At 33.5% G+C, this 26,880-nt stretch overlaps 2 protein-coding genes across 7 annotated transcripts; both read right to left on the bottom strand.

The window, feature by feature from the left end:
- Positions 1–4,252: 4,252 nt before the first annotated feature.
- Positions 4,253–13,860, bottom strand: LOC127791397 (uncharacterized). 6 transcript variants are annotated; one of them, XM_052321256.1, is made up of 11 exons: positions 12,924–13,860; positions 12,598–12,688; positions 10,843–10,945; positions 10,333–10,442; positions 9,885–9,953; positions 9,453–9,568; positions 7,033–7,087; positions 6,743–6,863; positions 6,368–6,415; positions 6,161–6,255; positions 4,258–5,169 (listed from the first exon to the last, which is right to left on the bottom strand). In XM_052321256.1, exons 4-11 carry the CDS (start codon positions 10,432–10,434, stop codon positions 5,068–5,070), a joined length of 708 nt encoding a protein of 235 aa, XP_052177216.1. In that variant the 5' UTR covers positions 10,435–10,442; positions 10,843–10,945; positions 12,598–12,688; positions 12,924–13,860; the 3' UTR covers positions 4,258–5,067. The 6 variants fall into 6 exon arrangements, 5 of the variants coding, with proteins under 5 accessions (XP_052177213.1, XP_052177216.1, XP_052177217.1 ...); XM_052321257.1 differs by having other exon boundaries at positions 13,507–13,860; XM_052321253.1 differs by lacking the exon at positions 12,598–12,688 and having other exon boundaries at positions 4,253–5,169.
- Positions 13,861–20,934: 7,074 nt separating this feature from the next.
- LOC127791645 (uncharacterized) lies at positions 20,935–24,580 on the bottom strand. Its single transcript, XM_052321624.1, has 4 exons — positions 22,803–24,580; positions 22,152–22,253; positions 21,781–21,880; positions 20,935–21,669 (listed from the first exon to the last, which is right to left on the bottom strand). Exons 1-4 carry the CDS (start codon positions 24,578–24,580, stop codon positions 20,935–20,937), a joined length of 2,715 nt encoding a protein of 904 aa, XP_052177584.1.
- Between the last annotated feature and the right edge of the window lie 2,300 nt (positions 24,581–26,880).

Below are 26,880 nucleotides of genomic sequence, written 5' to 3'. Positions count from 1 at the left end.
TTGTTAAACCATATGATATAAAACAAGTTTACAATCACTGTAACATAGATCTTTAAAGGGCTTTGGAATATGGTGGATCCTATAATTTGAACAACCATTTTCAAATTTGTTTTGATGGAGGTGAATAAGTAAGAAGTGATTGATTTATTGTTAGTGGGTGATGCATAAAAGAGTTAGAATAAAGAATGGTTATATAGAAGGGTTTTAATTAATTAATTAGTGGACCTCAGGAAGACAAGTAACCCTTTACTCCTTGGCAACAAGAAGTGCAAGTAAGAATGGGACCAAACAAAACCTAGTAGTGGTGTTTAGTGCACACTTTTAAGTGATATATATCTTCAATTGAGGTTGCCTTGCCAAGTGCCATCCTTCCAAGTCTCATGTCTTGGCAATGCAATTTGTCACAACTCAATCACTCTCTATTTGCCCAACACTCCAAGGAAGTACGGTGATACTGTAGGCATTTTATCTTCAATATATATATATATATATATATATATATACCTAAGCTTGGATAATGATATATTTTTATGATAATAACTTATTTTAACACCAATTTTTATAGAATATATTTCATGTAAGCAATATATATATATATATATGGTTTAGTGATGATGGCACCAGGAGTCCATTCTTTGGTGACAAGAAGCACATGCATGTACCCTGGTGTAGTAGTGGCTCATAATAATACAATAATACAGATATAGCTCCAGCCCATTGACTATATATCTTGAAGGGAAGCTGATAATTAATTAAGTTTGACATTTTTCAGTGTGCCGACATCATATCAATCCACTTTCGGTATTAGTCCAAAGATGGCAAATCCATTTCACACTACTTTTCCCCCAAGAATTAGTTAATTAGCGTCACATTAAGTGTAGAAGTTCACCCACCAGCCATATCTTTAAATGATATGCCATATAATTAGAATTATTATACAAAATTCTCATATATATATATATATCGCATTAATTATAACTTCTTAACTTACATATACACCATATATAATTTTTCACATTTTTTTTTTTAACATTTGTAAACAATTCGAAGTACAACCCTAAACTTTAAAATTTTTAAAAAAACTCTTGAACCCTAGAATTTGAAATACAACCACCAACAAATGTCACTTTTCCAACTCAAAGCTTTCTTCTTTTGTTTTTTTTGTTTTTTTTTAATTTGTAATTTCTTTCCCTTATTGAGGTTTTATGAGTGAGTGAGTGATGACTGGGACAAGCTCAAACCAAGTGGAAAAATACTTGTTGATTTCATCACACACCAATTAGGGTTTGTCCTCATGGTGGACTTGCTATGGCTACGTGGAAACTTGAGATTGGAATTTTGGCTTCACCAGTAAATCTCACTAAAATTGTCACTATTTGCAAATTAGGGTTGGCCACTAACATGCTCGTCGACGTACAGTTGTTTCTGTAATTTGTTTGCTTTTTGTCAACTCATCTTTGAAAATAATTGACTAATGGTTCTTTTTACTGAATATATATATAAGATTCAGCGTCTTTAAAAATAATTTAGATAGTGACTCATTATCGGTTCAAATCTTCTTATATTATTTACTGATATATATAGATATATACTTGTTATATATATAAATATATATATATATAAGATTAAAGAAGAAATCTTATCCAAATCCTTGTTATTTTAAACCAGACCCACCTGGGATTTGTCCCCATAGAGATTAGGGTGTAACAACTTAACCAATAGAACCAACTCCTACAAATTGATTAATCATATCGTATTCAGAAGTTGGAGTAAGCTCTTAAACCAAAACATGATTAATGCTTCTATTTTTATATATATTAAAGACATATTCAACATATAATTATCCAATTATTGTGAAGCGTGATAATTATATTTTACCATGCACCCAATATCACAAGATATCTTAGTCACGTTTGCTTCCATTTATATTTAACATATAACGATGTCCACTTTGATAGGAGCTTACCTCAACTCTAGTATATTCCCAGGGTACGAATGATTTGGCTCAAGATTTTACACTTGCATTTGATGTGACACTCTGTATGAATCAAAAATTAAAAAATAGAAAACAAAACAGTTATTTTTATTTTGACTGAAGGAATGAAATTGGAAAAGGGAAAGGTTACCACTGTGGTGGTAGCTCATGAGTTTTTTATTTTTATTTTGTCCCTTAAGTTTGGATTTTAAATTTTAAATTGATTTTACTTGCAGAATCATTTAGATTATAATGTTAAAAAAATAATAATAATAGATACAAAGTCTTTAACATTAAATCTTCCCTAATAAAAAAAGCCATCATAGTTATATCTAAAAAAAAAAAAAAATTACTCTCCTGACAGACTCACCCTTTTTTTCTTTTTTCTTTTTTTTACCAAGGAAAAGGTTAATAAGTAGTGGGAAGCTTTGGTCGTTGTCATAGTGGGCCGTGGGTGTTTCTGTTTTGGGCCACTGAATGATGGGCTGATCCAGCTGTCCCTCACACGTGGTCGCTCGCACCTGGCGGTGTAACGAGAAGCAAAAGTCCTCCCCAGTCAACATTCCTCGATAAGATTTGGATTTTATCATTATTACGCGTCGCCACGTAACCTATCAGATTTTTTTTTCTTTTTTGCTAATTCTTAATTTTTTCAACTTTCACAATTAGGTTGAAATTAATTTAATTAAATTTAATTTTATTCATTAATTTAAAAAAATATATATTTATATGACTTAACATGACAAGTGTCATATAAATTTAAATATATATAAGATAAAAAAATATAATTTCTTACACATGATGTATTTATTTTTTTTATAAGTTATATTTTATATATATATATATATAATTCTTACAAATATTATTATATAATTAACATGCGAAATTAATATGAAAATATTTTTTTAAAATTTATTTTATTTTTTAAATAAAATTTTAATCAATTAAACTAATTTAGACGTAAGTGTCAAAATTATGATACAGATGTACATCCACAACTTGTCATTTCATTCTTCATTTTTCTTCTTTTTATAACCTCAAAATGGTATATAGCCACCTCAGTAACTCTTAGTCACTCAGGATGTCATCTCAATAACGGTAAATTAAATTGTTGGTTTTTGAATTTTGTGTTTTTGTAATAAATTGATTATCAGACATTAATTGCTTTGATCTAAATGGACTTTAAACCGAAGTGGTTTTGTCTTTGAGCCTGCCTTCACCAACTCATTCCTCATGATCCCCACTTGCCCGCAATAGCAGCTTCCACTTTGTCCCAATAATTCAAGTTATTTATTTATTTATTTATTTTTCCTAATGTGGCTGCGTAGCTATGGAAGCAGATGGGTGGATGGGCAATGGATGGATAATCTCAAAGCAAAGCAAGGCGAAGAGGGGAGGAGAGGGGGGAAGGGGGTTTGCTTTTAAAGAACCTTTACTAAGTGACACCATAACTGACATTTTTGAGATTAGCAGTCATTCTTTCTATTTATTTATTTATTTAAGATATTTATTTATCTTTAGACACAAATGACATTTTCTCTAGATGTATTTTTTAAATAAATTTAAATATGAATATAATTTATACATATTTAAAATTGTCTTTAATGTAATTCATGTGAGATTTAACTTCTAATGTCACTATTTTTTTTAATTAAATATTATCTTTTAATAATGCTTTATTGTTATACTAATTTAAATTTTGATATTTCAGGTAAAATTTTAAATACTTTATCATTATATTAAGTCGGCGGGTGAAATTAGGAGTCACTTTTTAGTTTAACATACAAGTGATTTATGAGGTGGCCATAAAAGATGTAATAATTTTTGACCACTGACTAACAGTAGTTGTCAATGTCAATTGTCAGATGCAGCCTCCTCTGTCCAAACTTAAATTAAGACTAAAATAAGTAGTCATGTTCAACACTGAAAGTAAAGGTGAGAAAAAATCACACCATTATCATCATTATTTCTCTGAATTGAACCAAAAGAGAGAGAGAGAAAAAAAAGAAAACTTCACTGGATGACTTAAAAGCCTAAATTGTTTTCACATTTGAACCAAAGCATCAGAATCAACCACCAGCCCTGAAATGGGTGCGTGGCTATAGAAGTGGATGGATGGATGGATGGGTGGATCATCTCAAAGCAAAGCAAGACGAAGAAGAGCGGCGCGGGGGGGGTGGGCTGGGTAATGAGTGGATAATCTCAAAGCAAAGCAAGACGAAGAGGAGGGGGGTTTGCTTTTAAAGAACCTTTACTAAGAGGACACGATAAGTGAATTTTGGGATTAGGAGTCACTTTTAGTTTAACATACGAGTGGTTTATGAGGTGGCTATAAAAGATGTAATAATTTTTGAACCCTGACTAACAGTACTTGTCAGTGTCAACTGTCAGTTGCAGCCTCCTCTGTCCAAACTTAAATTAAGACTAAAATAAGTATTCATGTTCAACACTGCAAGTAAAAGTGCGAAAAAATCACACCATATCATCATTATTTCTCTGAATTGAACCAAAAGAGAGAAAAAGAAGAAAATAACACTTTCCTGGATGACTTGCCTAAATTGTTTGAACCAAAGCATCAGAATCAACCACCAGCCCTGAATTCTTACACCAGTATTCATTCATACGAACACAATAAAGAATCGGATGGGTGGCATTTCTAAATTCTTTGTATCATACAACTTGAGCACCAATCCAAGGCCAAAATTCCCAGGATTCTTCTCTTTTATGTGGTTTTTGACAGGATAAAATCTGAAGAAACTCTGGGTGTCTTGAGGCTGCTCCTGCAGCAAATCCACGTTCCATCTGGGATGCTGAACGAGCAATGATCATGGACAAATGCCTAACGAGTAATCGATCTATAATTTGATTAAATCGGCTACTGTCTACAATGTTTTTGAGGTTCTTAGTTTCCAGCATCGGTGCACGCCTGCAGATTTACATTTCAGTGGTAAAAGCCCAGAATCCGGAATTGGAAGCTTGGTTACACGGTTGATCTTCCATAGGTCTAGGATGTGTCTTCTTCCGCATGCCCTTGTTTTGGAGCTGTTTGCATTCAAACAAGACTTCCAGTAGTACATATTCATCCAAAGATGTTATTGGAACAACAGGTTGTAAGCTGGTAGATCTTGCATATGATTAACATCTTCTAAAGACAGTTCTCGCTCCAGTTGTGTTCGTGTTACTCGAAGAACCTCCTGAAGGACAGTGATTCAACAAGTGTCACTACTTTGACTAATTCGAAACTTTTTAGCCTTGATTAGAAAAGTAAACTAAAGTAAGGTCCAAGAATCAATATTTACTAACAAGTTCAAGAAAAGGGCAAGTCAGGCTAGGAAGTAGCAAGCTCATCAAAGGGAAATGTTTTCCAAATGAAAGTTCAGTTGTCAATGTTAAAATATAACAAATGGAACGCATACATTACATAGGCTCAAAGTTTCAAAATGGGCTTCGAAACCTGCCAGCACGGACAGGTTGTGGTCCCAGTCAATGGGTTGGGGTCGGGGTCCTAACCTAGTCTTCCCCCCACTTTATAACGCGATGCTCTTAACACGAACAAAAAGAGGCATATAACCAAAAAAATTCGTTTTAGACTTCTAAGGCATTATTTCAATGGAAATGAATTAAAAAAAAAAAAAAAAGTGCACCTATGCATGTCTCTGGTTTCATGTCAGTAATATAAATCACCTATCCTGTGACATTGAAGAATTTACATAAAATGGAGGAAAACTGTTCCATGCACCATATTCTTTAATGTTGGATCCGAAAATGCAACCAACGCCTAAAATATGGAAAGACGGTGGACCTGTTAAAAGCAGGGTCGGGGATGCTTGGTCCAAATTAGACCAAGAATCATGATCCTAAAAACAGTGCTTATGTTAAGCTGCAAGCATAATAGCAGTTTTACACTGTATATGGTGTTTCCTGGTTTAAAACCAAACTTAACAAAATGAGGTCCTGAAGCAAAAATTTCTTGGAAAAATTTCTTTTGACAGCTATATTTGATTATGCCTATGAGATGGAAATAACTAAAATAAAAAATGAAGTCTTGGTTTTTCTGGTTGCTAGGAACACAATCAGTAGGAACAAAAGGAAACCAATGCTCTTCAAAAAATTAGCTGCTTTAGTGAAACCACTATGTTAATTTGTTTCACAAATCTGAGAGAGAGAGAGAAAGAGAGGGATTACGTTAAATTCCATATACGAAGCATGCATAGCGAGCCACTGAGCATCCATCATCTCAAAAGCTACACAGTACAGAACATCGAAGGCTTGCTCATCCTCTGCAGTAGTATGTATGCATAGTTTTATCTGTGAGTAACATAGGAAACTAGGCATGGGATCCAAAGTATCCTCCAGGCAAAGACTTGAATTTTAACTAGCATGGACACTTACCACCTAATAATTTAATAAAATTCATTCCGGGAAGACATCTTGGTTTTTCTGCCAAGGCAAAATCAATGACATTATAAACCATAAACATTTGTTTCTTTTTTCTTATTCAAGATATAAAATAGATCAAGAATAAATTATTCAGTGTTCTGAATGACGAAAAAACAAAGCTAGACGTAGAAATACTAAAGTGATCTAATAGCAGTGAGAACTCTGATCCACAAAATGTTAAGAGGTGGTCAATGAATATTTAGTGATACAAGGAGCAAGAAATGGGATCATTTGTCTAGTGCCTGGTCCTTTTTTTCAAAAATGGTTGCCTTTAATGTAAGAAATGCAACACTTGATACCAAACAACACTTCAGTAAGTTAACAGACCTGAGCACAGATCCAACATCTGAATCAACATGAATGATACATTAATCCCTGCAGCAGCAAATGGATATTCCCATGTTGCCCTTTCGCCTCCTTGTTTGTATAATAACCTATGAAAAGAATCCTTCAATTGAATTTTTATGAAATTAGTAATAAATCATCATTTGCACAATTAGATTTAATGAACGGACAATAGACACAAAGAATAAAAGGCTATGGAGAAAGTGAAAACAACATACAAATTAAAGAAAATGTAGCACTCATCTAATGAGGGTTCTTTGCTCAAGACATACCGGATAATTCTTTGCAAAAAACAGCAAATTCTCGAGTGAGATAAAGCCACAGCCCCTGCAGAAAGTAAAAATTTTCAACAAGAAAGAATTGCATTTAAACCTAGAATCACAGTACATTTTCTAACTAAAATTATAAAAACTTTTGTATCAACACTTCTTGACATGTTGGTTACTCAAAACTCTTATATAGATTCGTCTGCATTTTATACCCAAGGTTTCTATCTTATACTGACATTCTCAGAAAATGAAACCACTCAATTTATTTCCCGGTGGTAGTTTATGTGTAGTAAGGCAATCAGAAAGTGTCCCTATACATTAGATAACCCCATGTCAATTGAAGCAGCTTTCTATTAAATCAAGTTCATCCAGATGATGGGCTACCATGAAAAGAGCGTCATAAATATGCAATAAATTCATGCCATGTTATATGAACCTTTCTAAAGTTCGATTTCTCACTGGACACTTGACACCTGGATTGGGAAATAAGATATGTGTTCTACAAGTCTAATCATTTATACGCCCAACCAATATATCTCAGTACATTTATCGTAAAACTATGCATAAAACAAATTCCAAGTGTTGAATTACTGACTAATAACTCATCTAAAAACTAAAATTATTAGAGAGGACTAATTTTTTTAACTATTTCATTGTTCATATTCTCAACATCCCCACCTATGGATTAAGTAATCCCCTCAATACTTCTAGTGTTGAAAAAGTTACTCTATTACAGCTGATTCCAAGCCCAAACAAGGAAGGAGGTTTGTGTTTAGTAGTTAACAGCCGACATAAAAATTATTGAATTTCTTGAAATGATGATAGGCAAAATCAAAAAGGATGTTTCAGGAGTGGAAAAAGAACAATCTAGTGCCTGTTTACAACAAAAGAGACGTCCAAAGTTGTAGAAATTACAAAGGGATTAATCCAATCACCAGACTATAGAACTTTGGGAGAGGGTGATTCAGCAATGGTTAAGAAAAGAAACCAAGATTTTTAAAAACCAATTTGGTTTCATGCCTAGTGGGATAAAGGCTGGATATGTTGTTGTTGTTTAATTTGGTTTCATGCCTAGTAAATCAACATCACTAAGGCATCTGGTAGAAAGGTCTAAAGATAAATAGGAGATCTATATATAGTATTATAGACTTGAAAAAAAAAAAAAAAATCCTACAATAGAGTCCCAGAGAAGTCTTGTAGAGGATTTTAGAGAAAAAGAAAATTTGGATTACTTGCATGTTGGTTATTAAAGACATGTATCACAAAGAAGACATGTGTTAGGACTTGTGGGGAAATACTAAAAACTTTTATAATTACAATTAGATTATATATACTGTATTTTTTTGTTAAGCCTGACTATTTATTCTAATGATGAATAAACTCACAGAACACATTTAAAAAGAAGTACCATGAAGTATGCTATATGCAAATGATTTTATGTTGGCAGATAGCATAAAAGAACACATAAATACTAAGCTTGAATTGCAAAAGGACACCTAAGAATTCAAAAAATTTCTAATCATGGAAGTTGAAAACTGAATATGAGGAATATAAGTTTACTAAAAATAGACATGGGAACAATATTGTTATAAAATTTGAAGATTAAGTTATTCAAAGAAATTAACTTTAAATATTTTGAATCGATTATTTAAAAGGAATAAGAGATTATTTAGTATTTACTCGTGATATCAAAACAATAGTTAAAAGTCGATAAGTGCTTTCAGTATTTTATGCAATTATAAATCTCCTTAAGGCTAAAAGAATTTTTTTTATCAAAAATGGCTATAAAATCAACTTCATTGTATAATATAAAATATTAAGCAGTTAAGTACCAACATATAAAACATAAGTATAACTAAGATGTTATAATGGATATGTGACTGTATAAAAGAACAGAATTAATAATGAGGTTATCCATAATAAAGTTTAGAGTAACACCTATTGAAAATAATGTGAGAGGGATAATTAAGATTGTTTGAACATATTAAAAAAGACTAATAATGCACATTTTAGGAGAGCAAATAGAATGAAAAAAGTTTGTAACAACAGAAATAGAGACAACAACAACAATCACAAGCCTTAAATCCAACTCCGTGGGGTCAGGTACATGAACCTTTAACTGAAACGGTGGGTCCTTTTACATAAGATATGCCGAAACTCTTAAAATATTAGTTCAATTTCTGTCTTAATAGAACCTTTAACCACTTTACACTATTAGAGAAGTGAGGGCTCTATCACCAGACTGGAAGACTGCCATAACATCAGTTTAAACTTTAAAATAAGGTTTTCAAACCTTACTTTGCGGAATCCACTACTAGCCTAGATACAGTAGTGGCCCATATACTCCCAACAGCATATCATCGAAATCTGAAGTATCGTTCAGAAAGACTAATTCAAACAAGCTACAAATGGAAGAACTATACCTAAAGTCAGTTGATGGGTTAGGACCCTGCCACCCCATATCTTTCCATTGTTCAGAGACCAAACCTGTAAGAGCAATGTTGGGGAAGGCAGCACACCATAATTCTTTAAGAGCTTCCTGTTCATGAAGAATGAAATAAAAAATCAACTAAAACCATGCAGAGAAACGCTGGTTATATAAAATAAGCAGTGCTCAAAACTAAGACCATGCACCTATAATAGAGATAGTACAAAAGCAGAAAAAAGAAAAATACTATAATAGACTTAGAAGATAATAAATCTTGATGCTAATATTAAATGCCATATGAACAGTCAGAAGCTTGCAATTTCTACTGGGTTGAGCAGAACAAAAGACAATTCCACCAAACAAGTCAAGAAAGTAACAAATGAAAGAATCAAAAATGAAAAAAATAAATTAAACAAGCATGAACCACCTGATGGTCAGCTCGGGTCTCATCAAAAGGTACTTGCAATCTCTCCTGAAGCCTTTGAAGTCTCTCTTCCTGTCAGGAAGTTAGAAAACATGAGTAGTTGAGGAACCAAACATTGTAGCTACAGACTGTAAACCAAAACTGTTAACTCAATGCAAAAATACTTCCCAAAACTCTTTTTCTCCATAATAAGCTCCAATTTAACATTCTAGACGACATGCAGAAGATGTACAAAATACAGGGAGCTCGCATGTAACTACTTTAAATCCAGGAGATCTTATTCTATATGACTGCAATGTGCATAACAGCATGAGAAAAAATGACCATAGCATGTACAGAAGCATAAGCATATGCATAAAGAGAGATATGGAGATAAATCCAGAGACAGGGAAAAGCCAAATAGAAACATAAGGGTTTAAACAAGCCTGTTGCTTATTGAAGTGTCATTTACCTGAAGAGGACTCAAAGGATAGTCAATGAATTTGTCACTTCCATAGCGTTTATTGCCAGAGCGGCTAAAGATCCCTCCTATCCATGATCGTGATCCAACCATAGCACTAGCTACAAGCACAATACGTATCAGTGACCAGGGAGAAACTGAGTGAAATTCAGAAGTTCATATTTTAGTAGAACTCTAAAGTTAATTGGATCCAACCAACAATAGAACTCAATCTGTGCTTTTAACCAACCCTAAGTGGTTTGGTTAGCACACCAGAGATCAGACTTGATTTATACTACCTCATTTGACTGTGTCTAAGATTCATTAGTAAGGCAGCCAACTTCATATATTTGAGGTGCATTTGTGCCCAATATAGGAAATAACAATCATGCAAAAAAAAGAAATGCAGCAAATAGGATCTGAATATAACAAAATGTGTGTGTGTGTGTGTGTGTGTGTGTGAGAGAGAGAGAGAGAGAGAGAGAGAAAGAGTAGGAAACAAGATCAAACAAATATACTCACTAAAACATCGGGTTAACTGGGATACTAAGTGAGCAGAATTATGGGACCATGCCAACTCTTCTCTGGCCTTCTTGTGTCTCCAATAAGCTTCATCTTCGTCAACCTGAATTTCAAAGCCATATATAAGTATTTGCATATTTTAATCACTGGTAATATGATGAGCAGATAAAATTGATAATACAAATACTTATTTATTTTTCAAGCAAAAAAGTGATGGTATTCATATTTGCTTAGATTAATTATTAAGAAACCACCAACTCAGGATTGACATAGATGTGGACGTGAATAATATGACCATGAGAAAACAAAAATTTTTAAATGGTAACACATGACATGGCAAGGACATGACCATCTATTTTTATATCTGCATGCTACATACATTGTATGCATGTTACTATATAATCCAATTTAATATTGCATGTTTCCACTTAATTTACATTACTGAGAGATAGTCAGCCTGCCCTTTATTAACTATTTTCTTTGTTTCATATAGAAGAAGTTGTTTATCATATGCTTTACTTTATGTTAGTCGTGTGCATGATGTATTTTAGAAAAGCTCCAACACTTATTTGGATGCATGAGACCGCATTCCAAGAATGTCAAATATTATTTCTGTTAGACATTGACCTCGTAGGTTGTTTTCAGCACAATCAATGAAGTGTTCCAAACTAAGTGTTTGAAATTATTATCATTTTTTTTTATAAGTAAACAATTTGAAATTATGATTTTTAAAAATAATAAATGTTGAAGTAATTTCAGTATGAGTCTACAAGTATTTAAGAAGCAACATGGACATGGTTCCTACGTAATAGCATCCAGACTACATAAAACTCAACTGCAAATGTAAAAGATTTATAACATCATAATTATTTCAGCACATAGAGATAGAATCTGAAATTACAAAAAAATGATTCCTTAACTAGTGGGCAAGGATGGGCAGCAGCAACAAAAGTTCATTCGCGATTCACTAGAAGCCGCAAGGAGAAACCAATAGCAACATCAATTATCACTCTTGAGAGTTAAATTGATGAAACTATGTAATGACATTATAAGATTTAGACACAGAATATTTTATGACAGCAAGGTCTTCTATATGACATTTCAAATAATGCATTCCAGAAAGTTAATATTAAAACTAAGTTAAGCTCATATAGAAACTTTAGGGCCTGTTTAGATGTAGAAACATTTTCTAGTTTTCCAACTCCAATTTTCTGTTGAGTCAACTAACAACTTCAATTAGAAAACAGAAAACTCAATTTGAAAATTTTCAACTTTGTAATATGAATTGGAAAACATCAAAAAGATGTTTTCTAAATTTTCAGGGAATGATCGCTGTTGGTTTTTAAAACAAAAAATGTTAGGGCCTGTTTAGTTGTAAAATTGGAGTGGAAAAATTAGAAAATCTTTTCTACAACTAAATAAGCCATTATTGTTTACAAGAAAAAAGAGGAAGATACATTATGTGAGAAAATCAACACTTCCCCATCCTGTTCTTTACACTAATGGATGTACTCTAATTACATGAGCCGTATAAATTGACAGAAAAAGACACAATGCATGTTGGTACTGCAACAAAACTCAAAACTTCTAAATCACCTTCCATCCAGTTGGAGATGTTAACGAATAATAAGCACATATATGAACACGAAACATTTGAGAATCACATTACACCGTTGCAAGAAAAGAAACAAGCAGTGGTTCATGGCTGAGTAAACTTTGCACAAAAATTAGTTCTGTTGCAGGACAGAGAATTACTACTAGTTATCAGCAAGAGAAACACTATGAGATATTCCGCGTCCTTCAATGGAATGGCATCTTGACGAAACATTATAAATTCAATATTTCACTTGAGACAAAACCACAAACGAATATTAGGCAGAGAAGCAAAGATATGACCAACAGGAACATCAACTTTCACAAAAAAATAAAAAAATAAAAACGGAACACAATGGGAACTAATGGAAAAGCTCTAAAGCATCAACCTTTGGAGAAGGAAGTTAAAAATCAAACTAATTATTCAGGTTAATGAAGAATTAATTTCGAAGAAGTAAAGGTTGGAGAGACGAAGCAAAATGGTTTACTCTGTGATGAGAAGAACAAGAAGGAATGCATTGTCTACGCCTTAATCTCATCAGAGACAAATGGGAAGGAATCGGATTTCCTCACCCTTTCTAACCAAAAAGCAAAAAGGAATTCAAAAATGATGAAACTTATTTTTTTTTTAAAAAAAACAACGATGATGATAAAAGGCTAAACCAATGATTGCACCAACCCATGCTTTGCTCCCAGAATTCAACCCATCATCATTCCAACTCTCTCTCTTCCTAATTTCCTCTCTATCTCTCTCCCACATAAAAGAAGGATAGAAAGAGAAGAAATTGGGTTAACAGCGCAATCAAAGGGCAGATAGATGTGTTGCTTGCATTAACTTTATTGCAAAGAAAAGAACACACAAAGGCTGTTAGGCAAAAGGGGGATCAAAAGTTTCAAAAGGGGTAGGAAAGGCAGAGGTACCTTTCCTTCTTTCTTTGCAACACGAACAAGACAAAAAGAACAACTTTCTCACCCACAAAACACAGAGCTCTAGAGAAAAAGAGAGAGAGAGAGAAGAATAACAATGAAACGTGCACAAAAACAACAAAATGAGAAAATCCAGGGAAGAACCTGTTATGGGAAATGAGGAAAGGAACGAGGCCTCCTCTTGGTGGTGATGCAGAGAGGGGAAGAAGAAGAAGAAGAAGAGGAAGAGGAAGATGAAGAAGAAAGGGATGTGGATGTAGGTGGACCATATTGTCGGGAGATGGCTAATAGGTTGGGATCAAGAAAGGAAGAAATCAGCTTCAAGAATCTCTCTCTCACACGCAGACGCAGGGGTGTCTCTCCCTCCCTAGCTCTTTCTCTCTCTCTGCCTTCCAAAAGCCCCGCCTAATCCGGAGGTGCCCCCCTGTTTGGTTCCAGAGAAAATGAAAGAAATATTATGAGATGCTGTGCGGGAAAATAGTAAGGTTGGTTTCAGAAAAAGGGAAAATTTAATGGTAATAAATTACATTGTGATATGTTATTGCTGACACTTAGTATTATTTGATCTGATGACCCATTATAATTTTTCTTTTAGATACCTCAAACGTTCTTTAACTCTACTCAACTCGTTTGTTTCTAACCAGTGTATTTAAGTTTTCTCCTAATCTCTTTTTGGTTTTTCGTGTGAACTTTCAATTATCAAATCATCAAGGAAGTTTATTTCTAAATTCATTTTCAATGGCAAAAGACAAGGAGAAAAAAGGTTGATGGATAGGAGTAGTGTCTATCAATAAAGGATTCAATTTTTTAGTATATTAATTTGGTTTTGAGTTTAAAAATTAAATTCAATCAAGATGGATTCATTTTAAGTCTAACTCTTATAATCTATGGGCCCATCTAAATCAATCAATATATAAATAAATAAATAAATAATGTATAATATAAATGTTATAAATAAAAATATAAATATATAATGCATATGTATTATATAAGCCCAATAAAAATACTAAAGCATAAAATTTCAAATTTATATTGTGCTGGTGACAAAAGAAGGATGGAGAAGATGAGATGGCTAGAGTACAAATGAGCTGTGTTGAGATGGCTAGCTTGGTAATTTTTTAATTTTATTGAGGATAAATTTGTAATTGTGGTGTGAATTTGTAAAATGGATCTCTACTCTATCCACATCCATTTTTTAAAGGAAATGCCCATTCTTGAATATATTTTTTAGATAGGATTTGTTAATTAATATATAAATTAAAAATAGTAAAATATGAAAAAAAATTTAAATAAAAATATTTTTTATTGTATTTATTAAATTTATTTAACAATAATAAAAAAATAACGTGTCTTTTTATCTAAATTTTTTTAAATAAATTTATTTTTTTCAAATAAATTTATCTTGAACCTTATAAATAAAAAAAAAATAACTCATATACCTTCTAATACCTTCTAAAAAATTTAATAAATAATTTAATAAAAATTTTAAAATATTTTTCATCCTTATTTTAATTATTTTATATTTTAGTGTAAAAAATATTTTAATTTTATTTTAATATAATTTTATCTTATTAATTTTAACAAAGATTGCCTTATTGATTTCTATTGTTATCATGTCGATTCAAGTTTCATCCAATTTACTACACTTCAAAATCATATTTTGAGTGAAATCATGTGACCCAATCTCTAAGACTGTTTGGCTAGGCTTTTTTTTAAAAAAAAAAATATTTAAGTTATAGAATATTTTTAAATTAATAAAGTGTTTGGATAAAATATGTTTTTAATTATTAATTAAAAAATTATATATTTATAAGAGAAAAGCTTATAAATGGTGAAAAGTTATAAAATGACTAAAAAGGAATGCTATTTTCATCTGTATAAATAAATTTATTAAAAATTAACGATAATAAAAAACACAATGAATTATGCTTTGTAACAAAAGTATAACATATATTATGATTTTGATTAATAAACATTTATATATAAAATAAAATATTTAAGAAGTGATGTGGTTTTTTTTTGAACGATTGCTAGATAAATTTAATAAATATATTAAAAAAATAAAATAATTTTTATATCTTATTTTTTTTATTTATATTAACCATTATTATCTTCAAGTTAAATACATAAGGATTAATTTTTTTTCTTCAAAAAACTAGCTTGCCTACCAAAACACCCTCTTGTTATTAATTTGATTTGAGGTTCGATTGTATGAATCGAGATACAGAGAGATGATAGGAGACGACGCCGATAACAATGAAAGCCCAAAAGCTTAAGGATTAATAGATTTTAACATCTCAGTTTTCTGGCGGGCCATCATGATGATCATGGAAGCTGAGCTATATTGGGCTGTAAGAAGCGCAGAGCGCACTACAAGAGATTTGAGTTTTTCCGGCGGTTAAAAAACCGCCGGAAAAAGTAAAAAAACCGCCGGTAAAATTTTTACCGGCGGTAATTATTCTGCCGGAAATACCTCTGTCGGAAAATATTACCAGCGGTTTTTAACCGCCGGGAAAAAAAATTTACCGACGGTTTTGTTGAACCGTCGGTAAAAATAAGAATTCCCAGCGGTTTTAGAAATCCGCCGGCAAAGTTTTAATTTTACCGGCGGTTTAAAAACCGCCGGTAATGATTTTTACCTGCGGTTTAAAACCGCCGGTAAAATAACATTACCAGCGGTTGAAAACCGCCGGCAGAGTTTTTTCCTTTGCCGGCGGTTTAAAACCGCCGGTAATTCTATTCCAAAAACATTATTACCGGCGGTTTTTAAACCGCCGGTAATCTTAAAATTTTTTTTAACAGCCTATACACCGTACATTAATAAAATGCAAAACCTGTATAACAAAAAACTACCAACAATTTTAAAAGATTCACCCACTACACAATAAGTATAACCATTTTATCTCGTCTATTTAAATACCATTACAATTTTAAAAGATCGATCTTATCTCGTCTCATTACACAATACCATTTTTATACATACAAATCAACCCTAAACTAAAACATGTCCAAGTGACCTCAGATAACTATTTATTACACCACCATGCTGCTCCAACCAAAATTGTATATCATATTTTTTCGATCTGCATTGAAAAACAATAGATTTATAAGTATGGACATTAACTATGAAATTGCATAAAACATGATCAAAATTGCATAACTATATATAAAAACACTTACATCTGAGACCCTCCATGGTATCGTAGTTTTACTGTTATTAGCATCCCTCAAAACACGCATCCCAGAAAATTGTCGAGGCAATGGATATAAAGGCTTAAGCACTTTCTGAATACTAATTTCAACAAATTCATTACCTAGCTCTACTCCCCCTACAGACTTGGTCGGATCAATGGACACAATAATTGCCTCAGCAACAATGTGGCGAGGTATTCGTCTATTCATCAAGTGAACAAATTCACTAATCTGATCATACAGAATAATAAGAATTACTTAGTATATAATATCATGAGTATCCATGAGAACAAAGTAAGGTTCAGTTTTGATTTTTCCAACTGAAAACAAAAACTAAACACAAAATTTGAAAACTTAAACTAAAAATGAATACGTGAAAATTAAGAACAAAATCAAACAGGCAGTTGATCTCCAAGGACCATTCAGAATCACTGCCTATTAGTTCATTAAATAAGAAACCAAATGCTTTCTATCCTGTAATTTTAAATAGGGATGGTGCTAATTTTCAATTTTTGTGCTCCCCATTCGTTGTTTACTCATGTGCCCTGGTGGGACAGAAATCTTGAATCCCAACACCATCTCCAATGGGCTACCCACTCTATCCCCTATCAATAATGAACAATATAATTTATAATACAGTTTTGTGTAACACAGAAATAAACACAATAATAATGGGATAAACATTGCATATTATACAAAATTTGTAAAACAGTAACGGCAAAGTCATGTTGTTATTGCTGTTTCAAAAAGAACATAAATTTCAAACTTACAATGGGCTGTTGGCAATAGTGTATTGATATAAACTTCAATTTCACAACTATAAATCATTCTGTTAATTAAACTGTTTCTTCCATGTGAATGGTAAATTATTTTAGTTTTAAATTTGAACAAAAGATATATAAACATCATCAGTACCACAAGCTTGAAACAGATTAAAGGAGAAGAGGTGAGCTGTTTATTACTAGGAGAGGAATGGAACATGTAGATAGTACACAGTACGTTTTCCATTGTTATAAAGTTTCCAATAACTGGACTGAGCAAATACTTTTTTAAATTTGGCAACTGGTTCTGCTAACAAGTTTACTTGGGTTCAAACATTTCAACATTCAACCTTGTTTTAAGCAAAAACAATCCACTTAAATAGCTGAACTGGAGCATGTGAAGTTCCCTCTTATGGTTTTGACAACTCCCATATGCAATTATTTGGTGACTGTAAAAGTTTAAGCGTGTGAATATGAAAATTTGTATTAAAGAAGGAAATATACATTAGCAGCTAAGATAAAATTATTTACTAATATAATAGTTGTGTATTACCATTTTTTAAATCTTTGAGATACCTAGCATAATATTTGAAAATTAAAAGGAGGTGCCTTAAATTAGGCCTAACCGCAAGGGTGTCATACTCAAATATATATTTGATGTTTGTAGACAACCTTATGCTTATTGGTAAACTAGATCAATCCAACGTTGCAACTGTTACAATTGCTTGGTTAGGATTAGGGTTAGGCAGAAATCAAAATCCACTTCTTTTTCTGCACAAAAGCATTGGCAATGGCTACACTCAACACATTGACACGCTCAGTTTGCTTTGTCCTCACTCTCTACTCCTTCAAAATCAAGTACTCTTGCCATGTTCTCTATCTTTGTTGTACATTAAATTAAAATTTTAAAAAAATTATATCATTTTGTGTTCATTTTTTAGTAAATGAAGACCAAAGCATTGACAACCACCAAGAAGAAGATTGCCCCGGAAGAGAGCATGCACCAAGCACAGATGCAAAGACTAACGCTAGCTCACTAGAGCCGAGCAAAGGATTACAAGACTAACCCTCCACCCAAAGCAACCTAGTCAATAGGTTAATTTGAAATTTCATTCAAATTAACATAAACAGAACTTGTTTTTTCATGAACTGGTAAAACTAAAACCAAATACATTGGTTAATTTGAAATTTCATTCAAAAGTGTTAAATTGTCCCTGACTTCTAAAAATAAATGCGTGAGTTAATCCTTGTGAAGAAAACATAAACAGAACTTGTGGGTGTTTAAATACATGCATTTATTATATTTAAAAAATATAAGTACTATTTAAAAGTTAACTTAATATAGTCTAATTTTGAACTTCCAAATCCATGTAAATTGGTAAAATCGCCACTTCAATGACCAGTCCAAAAAGAAAAGTGCAAAACATAAACAGCATCACATTAATGCAGAAAACTAAAAGTGTGTTCTTCAGCCCCTCCATCCAAACCAAAACGAAAGTGAAATCCAATTGCCAAATAAACAAATCAAAATTACCAAATTTCCACAAGCACAGATTATCAAAGCATGATTAAAGTTAATGGGTTTTAATAGTGGCAGGCTTGGTTTTTGCAAGGAATTGGGCAAGATCAATAGTGCATTTGATTTTGAAGTATATTAACTATTTGGTAGCGAATTACCTCTAAATGATGATCACATTCTGGTATCGATAATCCAGCGCATTCAGCTTCGGGTGATGGTGTGCTTGCATGTGTGGCAGAAGCACTAGCATATGAAGATGGCTATATTTCAAAATAGTTTAGTTAATATATATAGTAAACATGTAATTTTAAATCAAATGCACTAATGAACGACATACCTGTCTCGGTTGTGGTGTATTGTCTGGAGCTAGTGGTATATGTCCCATTGCCTCAAGTATTGCACGAACTTGGATTTGAACTTGACTTTGGATTTGAACTTGAAATTTTTCTTCTAGCTCGGCAGTAATTTGCGCACGCATTTGGTCATATTGCTCTTGAGGCACTTGATACTGTTGTCTTTGTCTAACCTTAGTTGGGCATGTTCCAAGTCCTCCCATCCTTACCCTGCCATGCCCATCTTTGCCTAGTATTTGAGTAAAGACATCTTCTACCGAATCTGGGGTTTGTTCATCTGTGGGTATTTGTGACAACCTTTCATCCATTTGTTCCTCAAGAAACATTTCACAAGTTAGTTACATCAGTCGACAAGTAAAAGAAACAAAATATATCTACAACTTTCAAATTTTAAAAATACATACAATTATATATGAAGATGTAGAGTCTACTATCTCTCCGCTCTTTTTGGTGTGTGTCTTTCTAAAGAGCTTGATTCTATCTGGCTCATCTCCACTTTCAATAGTCATCTAAAAACATATATAAGATATGAAATATATTAAATGTTTAAAGTTTAGGCATTACTAATTAAATTATCAATAAATATATATAACTAATATCCATTCTATTCTTACCTGGTGTCTAACCTGAGGATGTGATCGCCTACCGCTGGTGTGACCCATCTTTTGCTTATCTCGATTGGCACGATTTGTCACACTACGTTCCTACTTGTAATATGATATTAGAACTAGGCATAGAGAATCCATCTGATATATCCACCCATACATAAATCATACATACCTGTGCTTGCTCACATCCCCAATACTCCACAAGAACCTTCCACTGTTCTGGGTCCACCCCAGGCGGTATTTTTGACAGGCGAGCCTCATCTGTCTCATGGCAATCATAATGCCTCTTCAAGGTGGCTTTGTATTCTCTCCACTTCTTGGAAGCATGTTGCAAGCAAATTGATCTCCATGTTGTAGGTACATCAGTGTTATCCTACAATGATATCCTTATTAGAGTATAAAAGTTTAGAGTCAAATAACTAAGAATCAGAGAGACGTTATTTACTCACCAAGACCTCTTGCCAGATGCGCTCCTTATATGGTTCCATCCCTGGTGATCTCCAATCAGTAAATGTAAGGGGAGCAATACTCCTTACCATCACACCTAGTTGGGTTTCCAACTTAGTTGCCATCTCCCCAACTGGTTGTCCTTCAGCATCAAATTCAATATGAATCTTTTCCTTTCCCCACTTTGAAATTTGTCTTGATATTCCTCTTCCTTTCTTGGCAGTAGATGACATGGAGCTTGTACCTGCTAAAACATAATAACACAATAAATTCAGATTGAATTAGGAAAGAATAATAATTTATTATCGTTCATATAAATTTTTGGTATTTACCTTGCTGACTATGTGAGTTTTGGGAGTTGGATTGTGAGTGGATAAAGTCCTCTTCAGGATGATGGGGATGTGGCGGGACTGGGTTTGGGGTTGGATGATGGGATGGAATTGATTGTGAATCATTGTGGTGTGAATCTGTACTACGTGACATGAATCCAATTGGCCAACGAGTCTGCCTCTTAGGTGCCATCAGTGTAATTGCCTATTATTGATTTGAATGTAAAAAACAATCTGTTAGCATATCAATTTAGGTTAAACAAAAATAACAAATCAAAACATAAAAAGCTAAAAACATAAACATATATACATACCACATCATTAAATATTATGCAAGGAAGACATATACATGCCACTTCAATATTAGAAATCATTATCATCACTATGTGCAGTATAAGGAATGGAATTGTCGTCGTCATCTGATATATCAACTAGCATACCATCCTCATCAGATTCTCCAGAAGAGTAGTCTTCATCAGATTCTCCTAACTCTGCATGTAAGGACTGATCATTGTTGATTTCAACATGATTACTAATTAAAGCATCTTCCTCATCACAACTCCCTGTCACATTTCTTTTACCCATGTTATACAAATCTCTAGGTGTCATCTTCATGACAACGTGCCATTCTTCATCAAGAGGATCAGCCACATACCACACTTGTGATGCTTGAGTTGCAAGTATAAAAGGTTCGTCTGTTGGTTTATTCTCTTGATACATTAAACAATTAAAATTTACAGTTATGAAATTCAAACTGTCAACCTTCATCCCTCTGTTATTGTCAACCCAATCACACTTAAACAAAACAAATTTGAATTCGTTAGAGTATCGTATCTCAACAACATCTGTTAGGACTCCATAAAAGGTAACATCACCACTGATAGGACGTTTATCTTTTGAACTAGCATAACTTTCAGTATTTGCAGTTAGTAATACTCCACTGTTTTGAGTCATTCTTCTCCTTTCTCGACGCCTCGTGTGGAATTTGAATCCATTTACGATGTACCCAGAATACTTCCATGCCCATGAGTGAGGCCCAGCAGCTAATGTTTTCACTTCATTGGGTACATTGTGACCACTTACTTGCAATTCATAAACCTATTTTGTAACATGTTTATAATTCGTTACGCAAATAAATATATGCAAATTCTAAGATGGTTAGATATGGATGTTTAGGGTGTGGTGGCAGCATGTTAAGACATCACTTACATGTTTTTGAAACCATAATGGGAAGTTTTCATGGTGTTTTTGTGTAATTTCACGATTGCTAGCACCTCTTCTTTCCAATCTAATGGATTGTAAGTGTGTCCTGCATTGTATGCAAATGATAGGAATTATGAAATTAAAGTATAATTTTTTTTTATTATGAAATAAAATTGATCAACCAGATTAAGTTATAATAATCTTACTCTCGATAAGACGAAATTGTACTACAATTTGCTAGCACATAACGATGGGCTTGTTGCAATGAAATCTCATCCAATGTGACTAATTTCCCTTTTTTTGGGATAGGTTGACCATGTGCACCCTCATAATTTCGAACCGGCCTATTAAACTTTGTTTCCACATCATCCAAGTACCTTGCACAAAAAGTCAAACACTCTTCTGCCAAATAACCTTCAGCAATAGATCCTTCTGGATGACTTCTAGTCCTTACATACTTTTTCAATGTCAATAAGAACCTACATGATAAGTTACATTGTCAAGTAAATTCACAATATTTACTTAAAAACGAACAAACAAATTCACAAATAAAAAAAAATCATGGCTTAATATACCTCTCGACTGGATACATCCACCGAAACATTACCGGTCCCGCAATTTGGACTTCGTCAGGCAGGTGAACAACTAAATGCTCCATTATATTGAAGAAGCTCGGTAGAAATATTTTCTCGAGGTGACAGAGCACCAATATAATGCGTGACCTCAATTGGTTACACTCGTCTACTGTAATGTTTTTAGAACACAACTGTTTAAAATAATTGCATAATTCAATCAAAGTTTTACTGACATACTTCCTCTTGAACACCCTCCTAATTGCCAATGGAAGCAAATGTTGCATCAAAACATGATTGTCATGGCTCTTAAGTCCACTCATTGTGTGTTCTTTGAGTTGGACACGACGTGATATGTTTGATGAGAATCCATCGGGTGATTTTATACTTTTCAATACTTTTAAAAATACATGTTTTTGTTCTCGATTCAATGTGAAAGATGTAGGAGGTAAATACTTCTTCCCACCCAAACGATCTTCAGGATGTAACTTTTTTCTTATCCCTAGTTCTTTCAAATCAAGACGTGCTTTCAAGTTGTCCTTTGTTTTACCTGAAACATTTAATAACGTCCAAATTATGTTGTCACAAACATTTTTCTCAATGTGCATGACGTCGAGATTATGTCGGATCAAATTGTCTTGCCAATATGGAAGCTCAAAGAATATACTATGTTTTTTCCAACCACCCATTCCTCTCCCAACACTAGTGCCAGAATTCTCACGATTTCCATACATCTTCTTAACAAATTCAACATCTTTGAATACATCGTGGCCAGATAACTGAGGAGGAGCAACACGGTTCTCAATGGTTCCATCAAAATTCTTCTTGTCTAACCGAAAATGATGACTCATGTCCTCCAAGAATCTACGGTGACCCATATAACAAAACTTACCACCATGTTTTAACCATTTGGACTCCGTCTCTTTCATGCAACAAGGACAAGCAACTCTTCCTCGAGTACTCCATCCAGATAAATTAGCATACGCAGGAAAATCATTAATCGTCCACAACAATGCTGCATGCATGTGAAACATTTCTTTTCTTGAAGCATCATAAGTTTCTATCCCCTCGCTCCATAATTCTTGTAACTCTTGAATCAACGGTTGCAGAAACACATCAATATTGTCTCCTGGTGCACGAGGTCCATCAATCAATAAAGACAAGATGAAGTAAGGTTGTTTCATACACAACCAAGGTGGTAGATTATATGGCATTAACACAACTGGCCAAATGTTATAGCTAATGGTCATTGTTCGAAACGGATTAAACCCATCAGAAGCCAACCCAAGTCTAACATTGCGACTATCTTCAGCGAATTTCGGATGTTGTTCATCAAAAGATTGCCAAGCCAATGAATCAGCAGGGTGCCTCATTATACCATCCTTTGTTCTACCTTCTTCATGCCACCTCATTAACGATGCTGTTTTGTTAGACATAAACAATCTTTGCAGTCTCGAGATCAAAGGAAAGTGTCGTACTTGTTTAGAAGCGACTTTTTTCATCTTCGTTATATCATCGTCTACGTGCACCTCGTATTCTTTGTACCTTGACTCCCCACAAAAAGTACATCTGTCCAACTTTGATGCATCTTTCCAAAAGAGCATACAATTGTTAGGGCATGCATCGTACTTATAGTACTTAAAACCTAAATCCTCACTCAATTTCTTAGCCTCTCGATATGATCGTGGCAATGACACTCCTTCTGGAAATGCCTCATTCAACAACTCAAGCAACATATCAAATATTTTATCCGACAACCCACCCAATACCTTCAAGTGTTGTAAACGAACAATAAACGATAATGTCGTAAAGTTCTTACAACCAGGCCATAACTCTGTTTCTGCCTTCTCCAACAATTCATAAAATCTCGTAGCTTCTTCACTACTTCCAACATTGTTTATGGGAACTCCATGTGCATCATGTATCATTCCCACCATATCATCTCCAATATTACATTCCTGATCTTGAAATTCTTCTCGACTATGATGAGGCACATATAACTCTCCATGAACCGTCCATATTATGTAATTAGTGTCAAACCCATTCAGAATGAGGTGTTCCTCCACAACATCTCGTTTATGAAAATATCTGTTAACACATTTAATACACGGACAATATATGCTTGCCTCAGGAGACTTATGTCTATAGGCAAACTGAATGAACTCCTGAATTCCTTGTTCGTATCGAGGATCTAGCCTGTTCGATATGTTAATCCAACTCTTATTCAGCTCCATTAGAATAATTTATATATCAAACCTGCTAAGAATAAGGATTCAAAGGGTGCTCTAAGAATGGGATTATAATATATTAAAGTTTTAGTTAATATAATCGGTAATAGTCATACAATCACAAGAGAAACAAAATACAACCAAGTATAATTTATTTTGCAAGTGGTGGTGGTGTTGTCATTTTTTAAAATGGTAAATTAGTAAAGAATTCCATGTTTTGACCATTTGAACAGAAAATAAATTAAATTTATTCATTAATTACTGTTTGCTGAAAATAATGACCTTTGTTAACAAATAGTCTTCAAATCATTCGGATAAATTTATCTTGATCTTTATAAATATGATAACGTTTCTTAAAAGGACTAAATTTTTTAAAATGTTTAAAAATTTAAGTAGCTAGCTTGTTTGAAATTTTTTGATTAGATATATCATTGGTCACATAATGCCGAGAAAGTTGATTCAGTTGACGGGTACAAACACAGACTTGGATTGCCTGCTAATGTGCATTGAGTAGTAATGAGAGATATATATGGGGCCAAAAGTTTAGGTGAGGCGCTGATATATATATTTAAGGCTGTGAGTTGTATAGAGTAATTGTAGGCAACTATATATAATAAGTGATTTTTGAATGCCATTATAAACAGTGGCATCAAACTCCAAATTCTAGCTAGTTTATAATTAGTGTTCCTATCATTTTTAAATTAGTTTTATAAAAGAAACTAATTATAAAAAACACTCTTATGTGGAGCTAATTCTTAATTAGGTCAATCTATTATGTTTTGGAAGTCACAAGACAAAATTATTAAAACTAATCTAGACAAAAATAACGAGCCATATAGAAGAGAGGCTAGACAATATTTGTGCATCTATCTAATTAAAAATACTATCCCTATTTATTAGAGGATGGGAGTTTTAATACTTATAATTAAATATTATAAGCATGGATAAAACAATTGACACAAATCAGTTGTATGTTTACTAAAGCTCCAAATTGACAACTGGAATTAACTTCTTTCGCCAAATTGGTTCAAGGAACCTAATAGCAGAGCAGCTTTAGGCCTATATATATATATTTTCCCTTCCCATTATTGTCATCTTGAATATTGTCCAAGCAGTATGTCACCATGCCTAAAGATTGGTTAAATTAGCTTCTGTGCCCCCAGCTGGTGGTGTATGCATGTCCTGGAAACTGATGATCCACTGAAATTATCGATGGGAACTTGGGAAAAATGTCAAGCTTATACTGTCTCTCTCAGGGCCAAACAATGCTAAAACTAATAATGCCTTTTGGGACTCGATCGGAAGAACTCATGAATAGGTAAATCCCGACTTGAGGTTAGTTAACTTTGAAGAGGTTCCAGCCTAGCTAGTTTCAGTTATTTAGCATAGTCATAGCCAATTCTAGTCATCCAGTTGCTAGCTAGAGCAATTGTACAAACATCAATCAAAGGTTTGTTCTGGGATACAGATCATAGATTATTAGACACACGGCCCTAACTGGTATATTTTAAGGAATCCTGATTATATTTTATTTTCTTCTTTCCTACTTTGGTGAATTTTAGTAGGCTTTATACTAGTGTAATTTCAACTGACAGCTTGCAAAGTCCTTGTGAAATTGGTCTTCACCCTGATAAGCCAATATGCTATGCTACCTCCAGATCTTCATTCACTAAAGGACCAAATCAATCAAAAATCAGACCTACACCAACTGGCTTAATTCAACAACTGCATATATATATATATATATAAACATGATATTAATCAAAACCGGATCTCCATCTCAGATATAGCCATTGTGTGTGCGTATATGCAATCTCCTCTAATCTCGGGCTGAACGCTTGCAACTGAGAAATTTTGGTAACGTGCAGTTTGTACAGCATTTAGTCTGTTGCCTTTATTCTCACATTATTTGCGTGCCATCTAAATCTCAATAAATTATGATCTAATAGAATAAATTATGATCTAATAGAATGAATTATCATCTAAATCTCAACCGATAAACAGAGGATCTGGGATCACACGCAAGATTCATACGTATAGACAGATAAATAAACGATAGAGATACATTATACACAAGCTGGGGACAAACCTGATCAAGGAAGAACAACTATCGCGGAGCAATCGAACTGTAATTTACCCCAATTCCAATCAACACTTCTCTGGTTGCATGTGCGACTGATCAGTGAGCGAGGGAGGGCGAGGCCGAGGGCGACAGCGAGTGAGAGTGAGCGAGGGAGGGCGAGAGCGAGTGACAGTGAGCGAGGGAGGGCGAGGCCGAGGGCGAGAGCGAGTGACAGTGAGCGAGG

This window comes from Diospyros lotus, chromosome 15, assembly GCF_014633365.1.
Source record: "Diospyros lotus cultivar Yz01 chromosome 15, ASM1463336v1, whole genome shotgun sequence".
Lineage (NCBI taxonomy): Eukaryota > Viridiplantae > Streptophyta > Magnoliopsida > Ericales > Ebenaceae > Diospyros > Diospyros lotus.
This window is presented reverse-complemented; position numbering and strand designations above follow the sequence as displayed.

Bases quoted from the DNA above. Each gene is read 5' to 3' on its own strand.
- LOC127791397 (XM_052321253.1), bottom strand. From the start codon at position 12,974: ATGAGATTAAGGCGTAGACAATGCATTCCTTCTTGTTCTTCTCATCAC. The intron at 10,946-12,923 runs GTAAACCATTTT...TTTGAAATTCAG, and splicing joins CTTGTTCTTCTCATCACAGA to GTTGACGAAGATGAAGCTTA. The intron at 7,088-9,452 runs GTATAGTTCTTC...TACTTTCTGCAG, and splicing joins AACCCATCAACTGACTTTAG to GGGCTGTGGCTTTATCTCAC.
- LOC127791645 (XM_052321624.1), bottom strand. From the start codon at position 24,580: ATGGAGCTGAATAAGAGTTGGATTAACATATCGAACAGGCTAGATCCT. The intron at 21,881-22,151 runs GTACTTGGATGA...CATACAATGCAG, and splicing joins TGTTTGACTTTTTGTGCAAG to GACACACTTACAATCCATTA. The intron at 21,670-21,780 runs GTAAGTGATGTC...GTTACAAAATAG, and splicing joins CATTATGGTTTCAAAAACAT to GTTTATGAATTGCAAGTAAG.